This window comes from Pongo pygmaeus, chromosome 19 (assembly GCF_028885625.2).
Source record: "Pongo pygmaeus isolate AG05252 chromosome 19, NHGRI_mPonPyg2-v2.0_pri, whole genome shotgun sequence".
Lineage (NCBI taxonomy): Eukaryota > Metazoa > Chordata > Mammalia > Primates > Hominidae > Pongo > Pongo pygmaeus.
Window position 1 is genome coordinate 2,217,569 of NC_072392.2, and position 19,573 is coordinate 2,237,141.

At 45.1% G+C, this 19,573-nt stretch overlaps 1 protein-coding gene across 3 annotated transcripts in view; it reads right to left on the reverse strand.

Annotated features, from left to right (window-relative positions):
* METTL16 (methyltransferase 16, RNA N6-adenosine) overlaps positions 1-19,573 on the reverse strand; it is a 96,109-nt gene that overhangs the window by 4,566 nt on the left and 71,970 nt on the right. For all 3 annotated transcript variants that reach the window (XM_063655739.1, XM_063655738.1, XM_063655737.1), the window contains 2 exons: positions 16,974-17,063; positions 105-278 (listed from right to left, as the gene is read on the reverse strand). In XM_063655739.1, coding sequence (XP_063511809.1) covers positions 105-278; positions 16,974-17,063 — 264 coding nt within the window. The remainder of the gene's footprint in view (positions 1-104; positions 279-16,973; positions 17,064-19,573) is intronic.

Consider the following 19,573-nt stretch of genomic DNA (forward strand, 5'->3'; position numbering starts at 1 on the left):
AATCACGTTTCCCCTCTCTCCAAACTCTCAATTAAAAAAAAAAAAAAGAAAGAAAAAAGAGAAGGATCATTATGAGTACTTCGTCAATATTGTTAAGCAGGTACCTTCAAATCGGTGAGAATTTTTTCAATCCACGTTGTGACAACGACTATGCCTTCCGCCGTCTCCGAGCCCAGAGGTGATGCTTTGAGGGATAATTCCTTCAGCACAGACGCCAGCACCACAAATGTAATGGGTTTCCTTGGTTTCTCTAATTTTCTCCGCTTACTTGGTGGTGACTGCAAGAAAAAGGAAGCATGGAAAAGACGAGAAAGTTATCTGAATAATTAAACCTCATGCATTGTAATGAACTCAGAGAAAATTTCCACAACTTCTGCAACCCATCACAGAGCACTGAAAACACAAAGGGTTTTGTGTGTGTTATTTCCAGCACTTAAAACAACCCTGCAAGGTGCAGTCATTCACGCCTATAATCCCAGCACTCTAGGGGGCCATGGCAGGAGGATCACTTGAGCCCAGGAATTTGAGATCAGCCCAGGCAACATAGTAAGACCTCCATCTCTAAAAAAATGTTTAAAACTAGTCAGCCACAGTGGTGTATGCCTGTGGTCCCGGCTACTCTGAAAGCAGAGGAGGGAGGATCATTTGAGCCCAAGACTTCCAGGCTGCAGTGAGCTCTGACCGCGCTACCGCGATCTAGCCCAGGAAACGGGGTGAGACCCTGTCTCATAAGAAAAAAAAAATTTTTTTAATTAAAAAAATAAGAACCCCACAAGATAGTTTAGACATCTCCCTATTTTACAAAAGGGAAGATGAAGATACAGAAAGGCTACGTCACACAGCTCCAGGTCACACAACAACTGCAGTTAGGACTGAACGCCAAACCCACGTTCTTTCCAGCCGCACCACACTGGTTTTGTTCTGGCTATCAGGATGTAACTCCTCCAACTGCTAAACGTCCTTCGTGTACCTGTGGTACCCAAAGCAGACCTGCACAATTATTTATTTCATGACAACTCAAGGACCTTGGGGGCACTGTGTTCTTGGCTAGAAAGAACTGCATGGCAGAAACATCATCAAGTTGTAGTTTGAGTTTATATTTGCTGAGGCTTGAGATAAAGCAGCCGGTGAACCACAGCCGTGAGACTACATGCAAGGAAGGGTCAGGACCACTAAGAGCACATGGGCAGAGGAGGAGGACTCCTGAATCTTGGCTGATGTCGGGACCAAGCCAGCGGCGAGCTAAGCACTGCCTTTTAGCTGGGGAGGGTGACACCGGCGCTGATGAGAAGACTGGATTTGAAAGCTGGTTCCAAGAAAATCATGACTGGCATCTTCCATTCTGTCTCAAGCTGGGAAGGTGAATTATACCCTACCCACTAGAGGGACTCAAGTTCCACTTTAAAAACCAATGGCACCGGCCGGGCGCGGTGGCTCATGCTTGTAATCCTAGCACTTTGTGAGGCTGAGGCAGGCAGATCACTTGAGGTCAGGAGTTCAAGACCATCCTGGCCCACATGGTGAAACCCCATCACTACTAAAAATACAAAAATTAGCTGGGCATGGGGGCACGCACCTATAATCCCAGCTACTCGGGAGGCTGAGGCAGAATTGCTTGAACCCAGGAGCCAAAGATTGCAGTGAGCCGAGATTGTGCCACTGCACTCCAGTCTGGGCCTGGGCAACAAGAGTGAAACTCTGTCTCCGGGAAAAAAAAAAAAAAAAAAAACCAATGCCACCACTGTATTGAAAATTTATTTATTTATTTATTTATTTTTGAGATGGAGTCTCACTCTGTCAGTGGAGTGTGGTGGCGCCATCTCAGCTCACTGCAACCTCTGCCTCCGGTTTCAAGCGATTCTCCTGCCTCAGCCTCCTGAGTACCTGGGACTACGCCACCAAGCCCAGCCAATTTTTGTATTTTTAGTAGAGACAGGGTTTCACCATGTTGGCCAGGATGGTCTCGATCTCTTGACCTCGTGATCCACCCACCTCGGCCTCCCAAAGTGCTGGAATTACAAGTGTGAGCCACCGTGTCCAGCCTGAAAATTTCTTTCTTTAAAGTAAAAACTTTAGGCTGGGTGTGGTGGCTTATGCCTGTAATCCCAGCACTTTGGGAGGCCGAGGCGGCCAGATGAATTAAGCTCAGGAGTTTGAGACCAGCCTGGCCAACATGGTAAAACCCCATCTCTAGTAAAAATACAAAAATTAGCCGGGTGTGGTGGCAGGCGCCTGTAATTCCAGCTACTCGGGAAGCTGGGGCAGGAGAATCACTTGAACCCAGGAGGTGGAGATTGCAGTGAGATGAGATTACACCACTGCACTCCAGCCTGGAGACAGAAGGAGACTGTGTCTCAAAAACAACAAAAACAAAAAGGATAAAAAAGAAAAAACACCAAGTCAGGTTTGAAGATCTTTTTCTGCTAAAAGGAATCTGATGACTGCTACTGATCATTCCAGTTGGACCTGGCAACACTGACAGCACACACGCACACACGCACACACCACAGGTTCTGATTACTCAGGGACGTCTTCTAATAAGAACTAACCAGCAGCCTCACACTGCACACATACACAACAACCTAGCCAGTTTATTCTATACTAGGAAACTGTTAGGAAAGGATAAAAAACAAAGGGTGTGTGTGTGTGTGTGTGTGTGTGTTTGAAGAACCTGCTCTTGAGAAATGAATAGTGGACTCTAAGACCTGTCTGAACCTGAACTTGTTCAATTATGTTTCAGACAAGATGAGACAAATTCATATTGACATTAAGACAGTCATATTGTTATTACTCAATCATCCTGCATGAGAAACATAATTTCTAGTCTACTGAGAGCCTAACGCTTTGCAGTAAGGAGCTTACAATAAGAGTATTAAGCTGGGGAAGAAGCATATTAAGCCGGTGTGTGGGAGGATGACGGGGGTGGAGAATCAGACTCCCCATTCCCTGTCCCAACATCAAAGACCATGACCATGGAGAGCTTACTGCAACCTGGCCCTCCCCACCAGCGCCCCCTGCACAGCAAAGGTCATCTACAAGCATGGCTAAAAGGGCAGCACTTTCCATCTCTTCTCACAGAAGGAGTGATCATTTTGCTCACAAATTCTGACCAGTAAAGTCAAGATATTGCTGTTTCTCATTATGCTAAAGCTGACCTGCGATACTCTTTCTCCAAAAGTAAGGACGGGCTTCATCATTTCTAGAGATTAAAAGAAGAAAATACATCTTTACCAACCTGACAAGAACTCTATCAGGGATGCTTTCAGAGTTCTGAGGAAGTCAGAAATCACAAAATCGACAACTTATTACCCAGTTATCTCAGGACTAAAATGAAAACTTCCCTCTCTCAAATATGGCTCCTTCACCTGCATCCTGACCCAACTTTCCCATATACAATGGTCAGTCAACAAACTTGATATTTCTAAATTAAAAATTTTCCTTTTATTTTTATTTTTTAAATAGAGAGGGGTCTTGCTATATTAATTGCCCAGGCTGGTCTGGAACTCGTAGGCTCAAGCCCTCCATCTGCCTCAGCCTCCCAAAATGTTCGGACTCCAGGCCTGAGCCACTGCGCCAGCCGCATTCGGAAGATTTCTAATGAACTGCTCTAGTACGCACATGCACACACATCATCTCAGGACTGTCTTCAATTTGGCTTTGCTCTACTATAGAAACTAGACATTAAGAGACAGACAGGCCAGGCATGGTGGCTCACGCCTCTAATCCCAGCACTCTGGGAGGCCGAGGTAGGCGGATCACGAGGTCAGGAGATCGAGACCATCCTGGCTAACATGGTGAAACCCCATCTCTACTAAAAATACAAAAAATTCACCGGGCGTGGCAGCACACGCCTGTAGTCCCGGCTACTCGGGAGGCTGAGGCGGGAGAATGGCGTGAACCCGGGAGGCGGAGCTTGCAGTGAACAGAGATCGCGCCACTGCACTCCAGCTTTAGTGACAGAGCGAGACTCCGTCTCAAAAAAAAAAAAGACAAATAATTCATACTCCAGGAGTTCTCCAGCAAGGCTTTTGAATGATGAAAGAGTAACATAAGCATGGCTCACAGCAGCTGCTCAGCCCCCTCTTATTTATCATGAGGATTCCTAGTGGGCAGGGCCACAGTAAAATATAGGATCAAGTTCTAAGAAATTAATGCTTAAATTCAACACCACGGGTCTCTGGTCGTAGGCAACTTTTACATTTTGCCGCAAACACTAGTACATAGAAGCTGTCAGTTTTCCCCCAGTTGAAATGATCTTATTTTGCTAATATCCTTATAATTGCAAAACACAAATATTTTAAATGAAGAGTGCTACACTCAAACTGTCATAATCTAGTTTAGCAGGCAAGGCGTACATAAATAATTCAACATTTTAAAGTCTACCCCAAAACCAATCATTTACAATGGCTAATCCAGTTTAATGCAAAGAGCTAGGTGAACTGACGGCGGCTGATTTTGGATTTGAAGATGCACTGCTGGAATTACAATGTGAGAGAAGCCTGGTGAGGAGTCGCAGGTCTGTAGAGAACACAGGTTTTATATCTTTTGAATTCCAAGTAGTCAAGGAATGATCATCAATAAGAGAGGAACTGCAAACATTAAAAACACATTAGATCAGAGAGGCCGTCAATCAGGCAAAAACAAACAAACAAAAAACCAGTTCTTCAATTTTAAAATATGCTACGTAGCAGGGTGGTCTACAAATTTCTTTTCTTGTCTTTCTTTTTTGAGTCGGGGCCATGCTCTGGCACCCAGGCTGGAGTGCAATGGCGCAATTACGGCTCAGTGTAACCTCCTAGGCTCAAGTGATCCTCCCACCTCAGTCTTCTGAGTAGCAGGGACTACAGGTGTGCGCCACCATGCCTAGCTAATTTTTGTATTTTTTGTAGAGATGGGGTTCTGCCGTGTCGCCCAGACTGGTACAAATTTGAATCTTCACTTTAATTTCTAGATCTCAATGATGCCATCAGCCAAGAAACTTTCACCTGTGGTGTAGCTTGACACAGATCAGTGTAGCATGTTATGTCTCCGTTAATTATGGCTAAGGCAAAAAAAAAAAAAAAAAAAAGCCACAGGCTGAATGAAATCATTAAATTCTCTCTAGTATTTGCAGGAAGAGAAGAGCCATTCTACAGAGAAATCTGGTGCACACAAAGCCACAACCTCTTTGTTTTGGCAAAGCAGCTTCTAGAAAAACCTCAAGGGGAAAGCGGACAAGGCAGAGAGGAGACCCCAGTGCAGTGGCCGTCTGTTTTTTAAAAGAGATAGGGAGTTACAATGTTGCCCAGGCTGGCCTCGAACTCCTATGCGCAGGTGATTCTCTCACTTCAGCCTCCCAAGTAGCTGCAACTACAGGTGCACTTCACCACACCCAGCCCATTTCTTTCATCTTAATCTGACAGGTCGTTGTTTAAAATGTCCTGAAATCATCCCCAGGATTATGTAAAAACAGTAAAAAGTAAAAACAGCAGCCGGGTGCTGTCACTCACACCTGTAATCCCAGCACTTTGGGAGGCTGAGGCAGGTAAATCACAAGGTCAGGAGATCAAGACCAGCTTGGCCAACATGGTGAAACCCCGTCTCTACTAAAAATACAAACATTAGTTGGGCATGGTGGCACGTGTCTATAATCCCAGCTACTCGGGAGGCTGAGGCAGGAGAATTGCTTGAACCAGGGAGTCAGAGGTTGCAGTGAGCCGAGATCGCGCCACTGCACTCCAACCTGGGTGACAGAGCAAGACTCCGTCTCAAAAAAAAAAAAAAGTAAAAATAGCAAGGGGAAGAAAACTTATTGCAGAATGCTACCTATTTAAGAAGGAATGATTATAAATACATACGTGTATTTCCTTGAATTTGAAAAAATGGGTTGGGCACGGTGGCTCATGCCTGCAATCCCAGCACTTTGGGAGGCCAAGGCAGGCAGATCACTTGAGGTCAATAGTTCAAGACCAGCCTGGCCAACATGGTGAAACCCCATCTCTACTAAAAATACAAAAAAAAAAAAAAAAAAAAAAGAGCCGGGCATGGAGGCATGTACCTGTAATCCCAGCTGCTCGGAAGACTGAGGCAGGAGAATAATAGCCTGAACCCAGGAGGCAGGGCCTGCAGTGAGCCAACATCGTGCCACAGCACTCCAGCCTGGGCAACAGAGCAAGACCCTGGCTCAAAAATATAAATACAAATAAAGGAATGATAAATTATAAAACTGTTTAAATAGTAACCCATGAGGAAGTAAAGGATTAGGGTGAATGAGATAGAAGAAAGAAGTTAGACTTCTGACCATTCTTTTGAGATTTGATTTTTTTTCATTTTACAGGTAGAGAAATTAGAAATATATTTTATTACAAAACAAAATTAACAACAAAAAAGGCACTCCCTAAAAATCTGAAGTAAGATGAAACAAACGAACCTCTGTCCTGACTCCATGCAGAAAATTCAGAGTGGAAACGTTCCAAATGACTTTGAAATCCATCATGAGAGTCTCCAAGGACAAAAAAGAAATGTAAAAGTAAAAAAATAGCTATTTTCAGAAATCACTTTGTTGATGGTAATGTTACTTTTGAGACTCTTGGGGCTTACTGGTGAGATAAAGTTAATGAGTAATATGTTGGCTGAGGACTGGATTTTTTGGCCTGGGATTTTTTTTCTTTTTTTAAGAGATAGGGTCTTCTGTGTTGCCCAGGCTGGCCTCAAACACCCGAGCTCAAGTGATCACCCGCCTCAGCCTCCTAAGTAGCTAGGATTACAGGTGTTCACCACCGCAGTCACAGGGTTTTTGAATGGGAGATGTAGATGGACAACTGATGAAATTCAGTAAAAACCTGCAGATGTGAAACTGAATAAAGTATCAGCAAGTATATGCTGGGTACAGTGGCTCACACCTGCAATCCCAGCACTTGGGAAGGTCGAGGCAGGAGGATCACTTGAGCCCAAGAGTTTGAGACCAGCTTGGGCAACATGGCAAAACTCCATCTTTACCCCCCAAAAAAAAAAAAAAAAATTAGCTAGGTGTGGTGGCAAGGAAGGAAGGGAGGGAGGGAGGGAGGAAGTGGAAGAGGGAAGGAGAGGGATGGGAAAGGAAGGGGAGGGGAGAGGAGGAAAGGAAAAGAAAGGAAAGGAATCAACAAGAACTTGCAACATATTTTATCTTAAAAATAGTAATTCCTAGCTCTGCTGAAAAAGCCTCTAAAAACAATGACTAACCTGGTACCATCCCTAGTGCCCAGATGAATACCTTTAAATACAACTTCCCAGCAAAATAAACCAGATCTCCTGGGAGAAATGGTTGATTCCAGATCTGAGACAGGAAAAAATATGAGCCTAGAACAACTTGTGATACCAGAAAGCAAGGAAGCCATCAAAGACTACAGTGGATATGATAAAAAAGACTCAGGAGCCAAGTTGAATAAATTCTCCATGGCCAAAGACGGACTGTGCCTCAGTAGAGATACTAAGTGTCATGAATTGAAAAATATATAAAAAAATTGTAATCCAGCGGGGCACAGTGGCTCACACCTGTAATCTCAGCACTTTGGGAGGCAGAAGCAGGAGGATCACTTGAGTCCAGGAGTTCGAGCCCAGCACGGGCAACATAGTAAGACCTCATCTCTATTTAATAAAAAGAGAAAAGAAGTAATCCATGACTTCATAAGATGCTACAAAGGAAAACCAAACCACCCTCTTTGGTCACTTTTGGAAGATGCTAGGGAACCACCAACTCATTGTTTTTATTTATTTATTTACTTTTTGAGACGGAGTTTTGCTCTTGTTGCCCAGGCTGGAGTGCAGTGGCGTGATCTCGGCTCACTGCAACCTCTGCCTCCTGGGTTCAAGTGATTCTTCCGCCTCAGCCTCCCGAGTAGCTGGGACTACAGGCATGCACCACCAGGCCTGGCTAATTTTGTATTTTTAGTAGAGACAGGGTTTCTCCATGTTGGTCAGGCTGGTCTCGAACTCCCAACCTCAGGTGATCCACCCGCTTCAGCCTCCCAAAAGCGCTGGGATTACAGGCGTGAGCCACCGTGCCCAGCCAACTCATTATTTTTAAAACTGATAAAGCAAAAGAATGAAACTTTTTTTTTTTTTTGGAGATGTAGTCTCCCCCAGGAGGAGTGCAGTGGTACGACCTTGGCTCACTGCAACCTCTGCCTCCCGGGTTCAAGCGATTCTCCTGCCTCAGCCTCCCACGTAGCTGGGACTACAGGCATGTATCATCACACCTGACTAAATTTGTATTTTTAATAGAGACGGGGATTCACTATGTTGGCCAGGCTGGTCTTGAACTCCTGATCTCAGGCAATCCACCCGCCTCGGCCTCCCAAAGTGCTGGGATTACAGGCGTGAGCCACTGTGCTCAGCCAAGAATCAAACATTTATCCTGCTATTACTAGACGAACTGCACTTCAAAGTTACTAATAACTAATAAGGAGAAGTTTCCTTTCATAGAAGTACCTCAGCTAATAAATGAAGGGACGAATAGAATTGGAATATCATTATTTGCAACTCTAAATGAATTAATGGATCTAGGTAATGATTATCAATGACTGCTCACATCATGAAGATACAATCTAACATGTGCCTCCATACCGTAGTATATACCACATACCACCTGCAAAGTATTCTTGCTCCCCCTCCCCAAGCAAAAAAAAAAAACAAAAACAAAAATCAACCCTGTATCTGATCAAGCTTCTTTTTCTTCTTTTTTTTTTTCTGAGGCGGAGTCTCGTTCTGTCGCCCAGGCTGGAGTGCAGTGGCACGATCTCGGCTCACAGCAACCTCTGCCTACCAGGTTCAAGCGATTCTCCTGTCTCAGCGTCCCGAGTAGCTGGGATTACAGGCGCCCACCACCATGCCCAGCTAATTTTTTTCTATTTTTAGTGGAGACATGGTTTCACCATGTTGGCCAGGCTAGTCTCAAACTCCTAACCTCAGTTGATCCACCTGCCTCGGCCTCCCAAAGTGCTGGGATTACAGACATGAGCCACCTGCCCATCCCCCACTTTTTTTCTTTTTAAGACAAAGTCTTGCTCTGTCACCCAGGCTGGAGTGCAGTGGTGCAATCATAGCTCACTGCAGACTCAAACTACTGGGGTCAAGTGATCTTCTCATCTCAGCCTCCCACGTAGCTGGGACTACAGGCGCATACCACCACTCCTGGCTAATTTTTTTTTTTTTCATAGAGACAGCGCTGCTGTACCTAAAAATATGCTTCTATCTGTATTTAAAGTTGAATTATGAACTTTAGACAGTTTCAGTTGCCTTAATTCTGTTCTATTCAGATGTATTTTTAGAATTCTTTTTTTTTTTTTTTTTTGAGACAGAGTCTCGCTCTGTCTCCCAGGCTGAAGTGCAGTGGCTCGATCTCAGCTCAATGCAAGCTCTGCCTCCTGGGTTCACGCCATTCTCCTGCCTCAGCCTCCCGAGTAGTTGGGACTACAGGCGCCCGCCACCACGCCCAGCTAATTTTTTTGTATTTTCTTTAGTAGAGATGGGGTTTCACTGCGTTAGCCAGGATGGTCTCAATCTCCTGACCTCGCGATCCGCCAGCCTTGGCCTCCTAAAGTGCTGGGATTACAGGCGTGAGCCACCGCGCCCAGCCTAGATATATTTTTAGAATTTTTTTTTTAAATTGAAATATAGATACAGAAAAGCATATCTGTTATAAACGTTAAGTCTTAAGAACTTATTTACCAGGAACCCCAATTCCCTCTCATGCTCATTCGCCATTACCAATCCCTCTCTCAGTATCCCAATTTCTATCACCATGGGTTGTACCTGTTTGCAGTCTTCAGTATCTGACTTCTTTCATGTAAATTATTAAATAATAATAATTATTATTATTTTTGAGACAGAGTCTCGCTCTTGTCGCCCAGGCTGGAGTTCAGTGGCGTGATCTCGGCTCGCTGCAACCTCTGCCTCCTGGGTTCAAGCAATTCTCCTGCCTCAGCCTCCCGACTAGCTGGGATTACAGGAATGTGCCACCATGCCCAGCTAATTTTTGTATTTTTAGTAGAGACAGAGTTTCACTATGTTGGCCAGGCTAGTCTCAAAATCCTGACCTCAGGTGATCCACCTGCCTCTGCTTCCCAAAATGCTAGGATTACAGGTAGGAGCTGCTGCACCCAGCCTTTTCATGTAAATCACGTGTATGGGATTCATTCATATTGTTGTGAAGGCAGGTTCATTTACTGGAACAGAATTACTGTTTAGTTTCCATCTTCTGAATACACTACAACTTATTTACCCTTTTTACTATTTAGAGACATTTCAGTTGCTTCTGGTTTAGGGCTATTATGAATAATGTTGCTGTGAACATTCTTGTACAATGTTTGTGATATGTGTGAATACACATTTCTTTTGGATGTAAACTTAGGAGTGGAACTGCTGGGTCACAGGGTATGAGCAAGCTCAGCTCTTGTAAATCTTCCTAAAGATATGTTCTCCTGAATGTTACCAGTTGACACCCAGCTGCATGAGAGGATCGGCAATTGCTCTGCATCCTTGCCAACACTGGATGGTCTATCCAGTATGCCATTATGTTTTTCATTTGCAGTTCTCTAATAACTAATGAGATTTAACATCCTTTTTGGTATCTTTTGACTCAAAAATAAATAAATAAATAAATAAAACAAAATGCCTGTGAATTGGGGAGTCTGCAATCTGCATTTTGGGGAATAGATGGTTTAAAATTAAATGTTTAAAAATAACCTTATCATTTGCCATACTTTGTAGAAATAACAACGGAGCAAGAGAAATAACAACAAGGATATAATAACAATAATAACAAGGAGAAATAACAACAAGGTATCTTCTCAGAAGGTCAATGTGACTCAATATTTTTTTTTTTTTTTTTTTTTGAGACTGAGTCTTGTTCTGTCGCCCAGGCTGGAGTGCAGTGGCACGATCCTGGCTCACTGCACACTCCGTCTCCCGGGTTCATGCCATTCTCCTGCCTCAGCCTCTCGGGTAGCTGGGACTATAGGCGCCCACCACCATGCCCAGCTATTTTTTTGTATTTTTAGTAGAGACGGGGTTTCACCGTGTTAGCCAGGATGGTCTCGATCTCTTGACCTCGTGATCTGCCTGCCTCAGCCTCCTAAAGTGCTGGGATTACAGGTGTGAGCCACCACGCCCGGCCTAAATGTGACTCAATATTAAATTAGTTTGCATTTGAGGCTGGGTGCAATGGCTCATGCCTGTAATCTCAGCACTGTGGGAGGCCGAGGAAGGTGGATCACTTGAGCCCAGGAGTTCAAGACCAACCTGGGCAAGCTAGGGAGACCCTGTCTCTATAAAATAATACAAAAATTAGCCAGGCATGGTGGCACATGCCTGTAGGCGCAGCTACTAAGGAGGCTGACAGGGGAGGATCACACGAGCCTGGGAGGTCGGAGCTGCAGTGAGCTGTGAGTGCGCCACTACACTCCAGCCTTGGCAACAGAGTGAGACTCAGTCTCAAAATAAAAAAAAAAAAATTAAGCTTGATGGAATTATTTATATCTGACTGCTCAAGGTCATCACCAAGGTCTGAGTTTTCACAAAAAAAAAAACTTTCAACTTCCGGCATAAATGGGTTAATGGTCAGAGGAGGAATCTCCAGGCAGAGGGATCAGAGAGCTGTAGCTCAATGTGGCTGGAGTATCAAATACAGGGGCAGGTGGGAAGGAATGGTGGGAAATGACAAGACAATACATTTGACTGTGCATTACTACATGCCAGGCACTAAGTTAAGTACACCTAATCCTCAAAACAACCCTATGTGGTAGATACTATTATTATTCCCCATTTTATAGATGAGGAAACTGAAGTTTAGCGAAGTTAGGTAGCCTGTTCTATGTAAAGCCAGACAGGGACCAGCTCACAAAAGGCCTTTTCCACACCTATGCAAGAAGGTTTTGGTGTTATCCACAGTACCTCAGTTAAACAAAACACCAATGTAAAGTATGCCACAGGAAGTTTATGCAGACTACAGATAACTGAAAGAGATCAGTGCAGTTAAGTCCAGAGAAAGGGAGAGATGTCCAGGTTCCATGGGCTGAATGCTTCTGGGAGCTTTATGCAAGTAAGTTGGAATTGGGCTGCGCTGCAGTGGAGGACGTCAGAGGGAAGGATCAGAATGGGGTATGTGCAAAAGCTGTACAAAGTCAGCTCTGACTTCAGCACCATGGGAAGGCTGTGGAGACAGTACAGTCAGGACAACTGGGAGTGATTAGGATGGAAAGTCAGGACAGATCTGGGAGGCCCAAGGAGCCAAACGAGGAAGTGTACTTCCTCCCGCTGGTGGTAGGTGGCCACTCAGGAGTGGGGGAACAGGATGCTGACCACAGGATGAATCCAAGTCACTCGTAGATGAGAAGCTGCTAGGATGGTCCATAAGCAAGATGCGAGGCCAACATGAGCAGGTTCTGGCCAGGCCAGGAACAACATAGGGCCGTGGCGGGCAGAGTGTCAGAGTGACATTAGGTGCTCACGCTGTGAAATCAGACTCATCTGGGTTCTAACCTGACTTTTTGGAGCCTCCAGTAGACGGAGAGTAATACCATCTACTTCACTCGATTGCTGTGAGGTGGAAATAAAATGAGAATATAATGTATGTGAAGTATTCAAACAACAACAAATACTATATCCAGTGCTTCAAATCTACTAAATCTACTGGATCCTGCGCACGATGTTGCTCCTTAATGCAAGTCCTACACCGTTCCTTTAAACATTCAGCAAACACTGGGAACGCCACCCACCTGCCTACCTACGAGTCAGACGCTGGCGACTCCTCCTCCACAAAGCGGTCCTTGACTAGCCCCAGCCTGAGCAATTTCCTTTTCTCAACTCCTGGCCGCTCTTGCCCCTACCATTCAGCACTTACTCATATGCAAATCTGCTGCAAATCTGCATCAATAGCGCCACGTGTTTTTCTTTCCTACAAAACTGATCATTGTGAGTAACAGAAACCAATATCTGATTTGTTTATCATCACAACGAAGACCACACTTAAGAAGAAAAGTAACTAAGAAGAGGGTCCTAAGCTTTGGTTTTGCTCAAGAGCTCAGCCCCTGGCCATCACATCCATTTTGTAGCGTAAGGCACAGCCTGGTACAGTACTGGTTTTCAAACTATTTCTTTGTTCTTTTTATTTTGAGACCCAGTCTCACTCTGTCACCCAGGCTGGTGGGCAGTGGCGTGACCTTGGCTCACTGTAACCTCTGCCCACTATAACCTCCGCCTTGCAGGTTCAAGCGATTCTCCTGCCTCAGTCTCCCCAGTAGCTGGGATTACAGGTGTGCACCACCATGCCCAGCTAACTTTTGTATTTTTAGTAGAGATGGGGTTTCATCATGTTGGCCAGGCTGGTCTCAAACTCCTGACTTCAGGTGATCACTACCTTGGCCTCCCAAAGTTCTGGGATTACAAGCATCAGCCACCATGGCCAGCCCAAACCATTTCTTAACAGCAGGACACTTTCAACAAATAAATCAACACATAACATTGATAAAAGCAGATGAGCTCTTTAAAATGAGAGGGAGATCTCAAGTACCAGCCTGATGTCTGCCCCACCCTGGGGCACCTACACGGCATCCTTCAGCTATGTGGACAAGACTGAAAACCCAAAGAGAAGGGAGCTGGGCACTGTCAGGATACCCAGCTCCAACACGCACAAAGTTGCCTAATTAATTTGACACCTCTCCTCCATCTGCTCTCCAAAAAGCCCTCTAGTTCTTACTCCCTAGACAGCCATGTCCCAGGCTTAAAGGTAATGTCTTCAATGCAGGGGATCCTTTTTAAGCCCAGAGTTCCTCAGCAGTGCTCACACCAAGAGTGAACAACTCACTAGGGCTACACTTTCCCCTTTTTCTCCTAACAAACGTCAAACTTCCTTAAAGCAAACCAAAACAAAGCTAAAATAATGCCTTGGGCAATTAGAGGAGAGCTGGAACAAAGAGGTAAGTGGCTTGTTAGAATTCTGCAGAGAACAGTTTGTAGAACATGCTTCCTTATATTCATTAGTTGAAATTATGGAACAAAATTCTATCAACATTAGGACCTGTCTTTTTGTTGCTAAAATAAATCCAGACAACAGGATTGGGTTGAGTGTGGGCACTTGAATCACGAGTGAATTAGAATTTTTCAGCATTCAGCACCAACAGAAACGAGTCAGTAGGCTTGAGATAAGTGAAAACAGAAGTTGCCATAGTAACTTGCACATTTACCCTAAAATGGCGGGAGTGGGGGTGGGGAAATAGGTCAATGTTTCTGCTTAACTAGCTCTATTCCTTGTCTAAAGCAGCATCCTCCTCCTTCCTCACCCACAACAGGAGCAAGAGGGGGAAAGTCAGATGGGCTTTTCAAAAAACGAGGGTGGGGACAGAGGTCTAGGAATACGGAAGAGAACCAAGAGGACGGCCAAATAAAAACCTCGTGAGTACCCTGGGACGACCCCCTGGGGAAAGCAGTTGCTGATCAAGGGCAGCAGCGCTAAGAAACTGTTGCTGGGTTACTACAAATCAGGAATTGCCGTTTTTTCCTGTAGCGGCTGAAGTGCGTCTAATGGAACACTTGGGAGTGCATTATTAGCGGCTTGGGGCTGGGGTAGTGGTGGGGAGGGAGGAAGACCCTGGCAGGCGGGGAGTCTGGGGCCCTCAGCATTCTCTGATGGTTGAGAACTATGAATGGGGCTGAAGGATGCCCCAAAACAGAGGAGAGGAGGGGAGGGAAGCTTAGGGGGTTCCTTTTGAAAATAAGCTGGTTTTGTTAACACAGAAACAGTGCCCTTTACTACGTGGACCTGGCAAGGCTACTCATGCAGGAGGGCCAGGAGGACTCGGTCTCGGAGCTGGTGTGGAGTGCCAGGGTACGTTATCCGCTCTTCCACCTGCAGCGCCGACACGTGTGGGAGGCGGGGGAAGCAGAAAGCACTTGAAAACAGGTGCAGTTCCACTTTGCTGCAGCTGTTAGTGTCTCCACGGGGATAACTCAGAGCATTACTAATGATTTTAACCATGTGGTGTGAGGGCCCTGGTATTCTAGAAAATGACAGAAAGGATAATTCTTCGGGGTGGTGAGGGGTGTCAAAAAAGGAGAAGCATCTTTTTAACCAGAGACTATTTCAAACACAAACCTCTAGATACTTTACTGCACTGTCCAGGAGTCTACCCTTCATGGAAAGGGCCATTCAAATGGCACTGGGGAGTGTGCTTGAACCCAGCAGAACTTCTAGCTGCAGAGGAGAAGGACAGGCTCAACCTCGAATTTAAGCTCCTGTTTTCAGAAACATGATAGTATCTGCAAATTGTTCCCTTGTGCTACATGTCTCTACTCCTCTACCCTACAAGAGCAGGAAAAGAGACTCAGACACACAGCAACATGTAAGATGACTTTAGAGACCAAGAGCAGCCAAGAGCTTGGAGGAACAGCACCCAGAACAAGCCCACTGTAGGGGCTGAGGGAGCAAAGCAGCAGGTGTCAGGTCCCCGCACATACTAAGAAATGAAGAGCATGTGCTGAGCAGTGTGTGGAAGAGCACGTGCTGGGCAGTGTGTGCAGACACTTCAGCTGGGAATCTCCAGGCAACAAGAAGCCAGCCACATCTGGGAGGGAACTGTGAGAAGCAACAGATGCTATTCTGTCACTGCCTCTCAGCACTGCCCGGAAAATCATTCAGTCTGGCCAGCTCAGAGGTGGTTTTCCTTTACCTATAGCAGCACTGAGGACAAAGAGACATCTGTGAACAAACCTTTTTTTTTTTTTTTTTTTTTTTTGAGACAGGATCTCACTCTGTTGCCCCACGGTGAAGTGCAGAAAGTGCAGTGACACGATCAGGGTTCACTGCAGCCTCTCTACCTGCCAGGCTCAAGTGATCCTCCCACCTCAGCCTCCCCAGCAGCTGGGACTACAGGCATGCGCCATCAAAATACAAAAATTTTTGTATTTTTTGCAGAGACGGGGTTTCACCATGTTGCCTAGGCTAGTTTTGAACTCCTGAGTTCAAGTGATCCGCCCGCCTCAGCCTCCCAAAGTGTTGAGATCACAGGTGTGAGCCACCAGGCCTGGCCACAAATCATTTCTTTAAACTTTTTATTCCAGAAAATGTTCTAGCATATACAAAATAGAAAGGGATAATGATCTATCACCCAGCTTCAAAAATGGTTAATATTCTAGTGCTAATCTGAAAGCCAAGACAGAACCCTTCATTAGAATGATCCCCAAGTGTTACACACCAAAAGCCTGCAATCCAAAAAGTCAACTTCTACGTTCTCCAGGAGCCCCAGGAGGCAGCTATTCTAGGAAAGTGGCAGTGGTAAGGAAAAGAAAGAGACCTCACTTTCAATTCTTGAGGAATGTCCACCAGCGTAATTATACCTGCAAAATGTTTCTACAGGTTATGTTACCTGAATTTTTGTTTTCTAAAAAAATTTTTATTTCATTTTTAATATTTTTGAGACAGAGTCTTGCTCTGTGGCCCAGGCTGGCGTGCAGTGGCACAATCTCAGCTCATTGCAACCTCCGTCTCCTGGGTTCAAGCAATTCTCGTGCCTCAGCCTCCCTAGTAGCTGGGATTACAGGAGTGCCACCACGCCCAGCTAATTTTTGTATTTTTAACAGAGACACAGTTTCACCATGTTGGCCAGGCAGGTCTCAAACTCCTGGCCTCAAGTTATCTGCCCAGCTCGGCCTCCCAAAGTGCTGGGATTACAGGCATAAGCCACCATGCCCAGCCAAATTTTTAATTCCTAAAAGATAAATTTCTGTCGGCTGAGCAAAAATCACGTGTTGTACAGACTCACAGAGGAAGGCTCCATGGTCTCCAGGACCAGCCTTCTAGGACTGTGTCTTGGTTACAACCCCTTTCCATTTTGACATAAGCATTTGGGGCAAACTTCAGTTAAACAGGACACTACCAATTCAGTTCACTTATGACGGACCAAAACCCACCATGTGCTTGCTGGCAGGTGGTGAAGCTGAGCAAGGTCTGTACTTACTGGTACTGTGACATCATCATAAAAACTCCAAGCTAAGGCCCATCTCATCGTCCGACCTTGACAGAATTCAGTGTAGGTGACTTTAGGAACCTGAAACCAACAAAGACAGCATCTCATCAAACCGCAATCATTCTACCAATGTTTCTGGCTGCTGCGTCATGCCATATGATGTTGATCCTTCTTTTTAATCAGTTAACAAACAATATTATCAAACAACAGTTATAGATAGCTGCCTAATAATGAATGAATAAATCCTCTCTCAACGAAGTTATATTTTTTCCTCCCAAAAAACATAAGAGAATTTACAGATATGACTTGAAGGTTCAAATATACGAAACACTGAAAACACAGCTCTTTAGAGAATTATTTGTAATATGATTCAAGTGAGTTTTTTTGTTTTTTGTTTTTTTGAGACAGAGTCTTGCTCTGTCACCCAGGCTGGAGTGCAGTGTGTGGTCTTGGCTCACTGCAACCTCCGCCTCCCAGATTCAAGCAATTCTCCTGCCTCACCCTCCCGAATGGCTGGGATTACAGGCGCAGGCCACCACGCCCAGCTAATTTTTGTATTTTTAGTAGAGGTGGGGTTTCACCATCGCTGGTCTCAAACTCCTGACCTCAGGCGATTCGCCCACCTCTCAAAGTGCTGAGATTACAGGCGTGAGCCACCACACCCAGCCTCAAGTGATTTTTTGTTTTCTTTTTTAGAAAGAAAGTCAACCAAAGTCTGGCTAGACACAGGTAGGTAATCTGTTTTATTAATCAGATTTTAGGAAAGGTAAAGGAACTAGTTTGTAGGTCTCACAATTTACCCAAGAAATGGTATTGTGAGGAAAAGAGGGGGAATAGGTCGTCAGAGAGAAACCAGAGACCAGAAACTCTGCTCCTCCCACTGATGTGCATCTGACCCTTTTGCTGAGAAGTCCTCTGACTCACACCAAACCCCAGAAACTGGGAGGAAAGTGGAAGTGGCAGGGGGAGTATTTATTTTATGTAAAATAATTTTTTTGGGAGACAGGGTCTCGCTCTGTCATCCAGACCGTAGTGCAGTGGCGTGATCTTAGCTTGCTGCAACTTCAACTTTCCGAGCTCAATGGATCCTCCCACCTCAGCCTCCTGGGTAGTGGGGACTACAGGCACGCGCCATCACACTTGGCTAACTTTTTGTATTTTTTTGTTGAGATGAGATTTCGCTGTGTTGCCCAGGCTGGTCTTGAATTTCTGGGTTCAAGCAATCTGCCCGCCTCAGCCTCCCAAAGTGCTGTGATTATAGACATGAGCCACTCTGCCAGGCCTGGGAGTACTTACTTGCAACCTGCCTTCTGAAACAGGAGCACGGGGCTCTGCTCTTGTGGAATGTCATCCTAGTGGGAAGCACATGGGACCGAGGCTGTGTTCTGGTGCTGTTCCCCCAGAGCTAACTGCATGGCCCACAACAAGCCCTTAAACCTATGTAGCTTGAGTTTCTGGATCTATAAAGGAGTGAGTTGAACTTGTCTTGGAGGCATGGTAAAAAATAAAAATTAAAAAAAAATTAAAAATAAAAAGGAGTTCGATGTGAGGTCAGTGGTAGATACCAGGTTTTTTTATTTCTGGTTGCTCTCTGACATTCTATTTATCCTGTTTTTCTCCACCTTTCTCTATGATTGTCAAAAAAGGCCTTGTTTTAATAATCTATAAAAAATATATTTTAGCCCTAAAAATACAGAACTTAGAAAACAAAACAAAAAACATATTTAGAGTTTCAGAGTATAAAGAAAATTCTATACTCAAAACTACCATCGGAGTAGATACAGGTCAGGTGCGTGGGTCCCGCCTGTGATCCCAGCACTTTGGGAGGCCAAGGTGGGAGGATCACTTGAGGCCAGTAGTTCGAGACCAGCCTGGGCAATACAGCAAGACCTTATCTTTATAAAAAATAAGGATTACTTGAGTACAGGAGTTTGAACTAGTCTGGGCAACACAGAGAGACCTTGTTTCTACTAAAAATTTAAAAATTAGCTGGGCGTGCTGGTGTGTGCCAACAGTCCCAGCTACTTGGGAGGCTGAAGCGGGAGGATTGCTTAAGCCTAGAAGTTTGAGGTTGCAGCAAACTATGATTGTGCAACCACACTACAGTCTGGTTGACAGAGCAAGACACCATCTTTTTTTTTTTTTGAGACGGAGTCTCGCTGTGTCACCAGGCTGGAGTGCAGTGGCACGATCTCAGCTCACTGCAACCTCTGCCTCCCAGGTTCAAGAGATTCTCCTGCCTCAGCCTCCCCAATAGCTGGGACTACAGGTGCGCGTCACCATGCCTGGCTAATTTTTGTATTTTTAGTAGAGATGGGGTTTCACCATGTTGCCCAGGATGGTCTCGATCTCTTGACCTCATGATCCACCTGCATCGGCCTGCCAAAGTGCTGGGATTACAGGCGTGAGCCACTGTGCCCAGCCCGACCCCATTTCTAAAAAAAAAAAAAACACAGTAGATATATGAAAAAAACCTCAAGATGGACTAAAGACTTGAATATAAGACCTGAAAGTATAAAAAATACTAGAAGACTTGGTCCCAAAGGAAAAGAAATCATTAGGTGGGGTGCAATGGTGCACACCTGTAATCC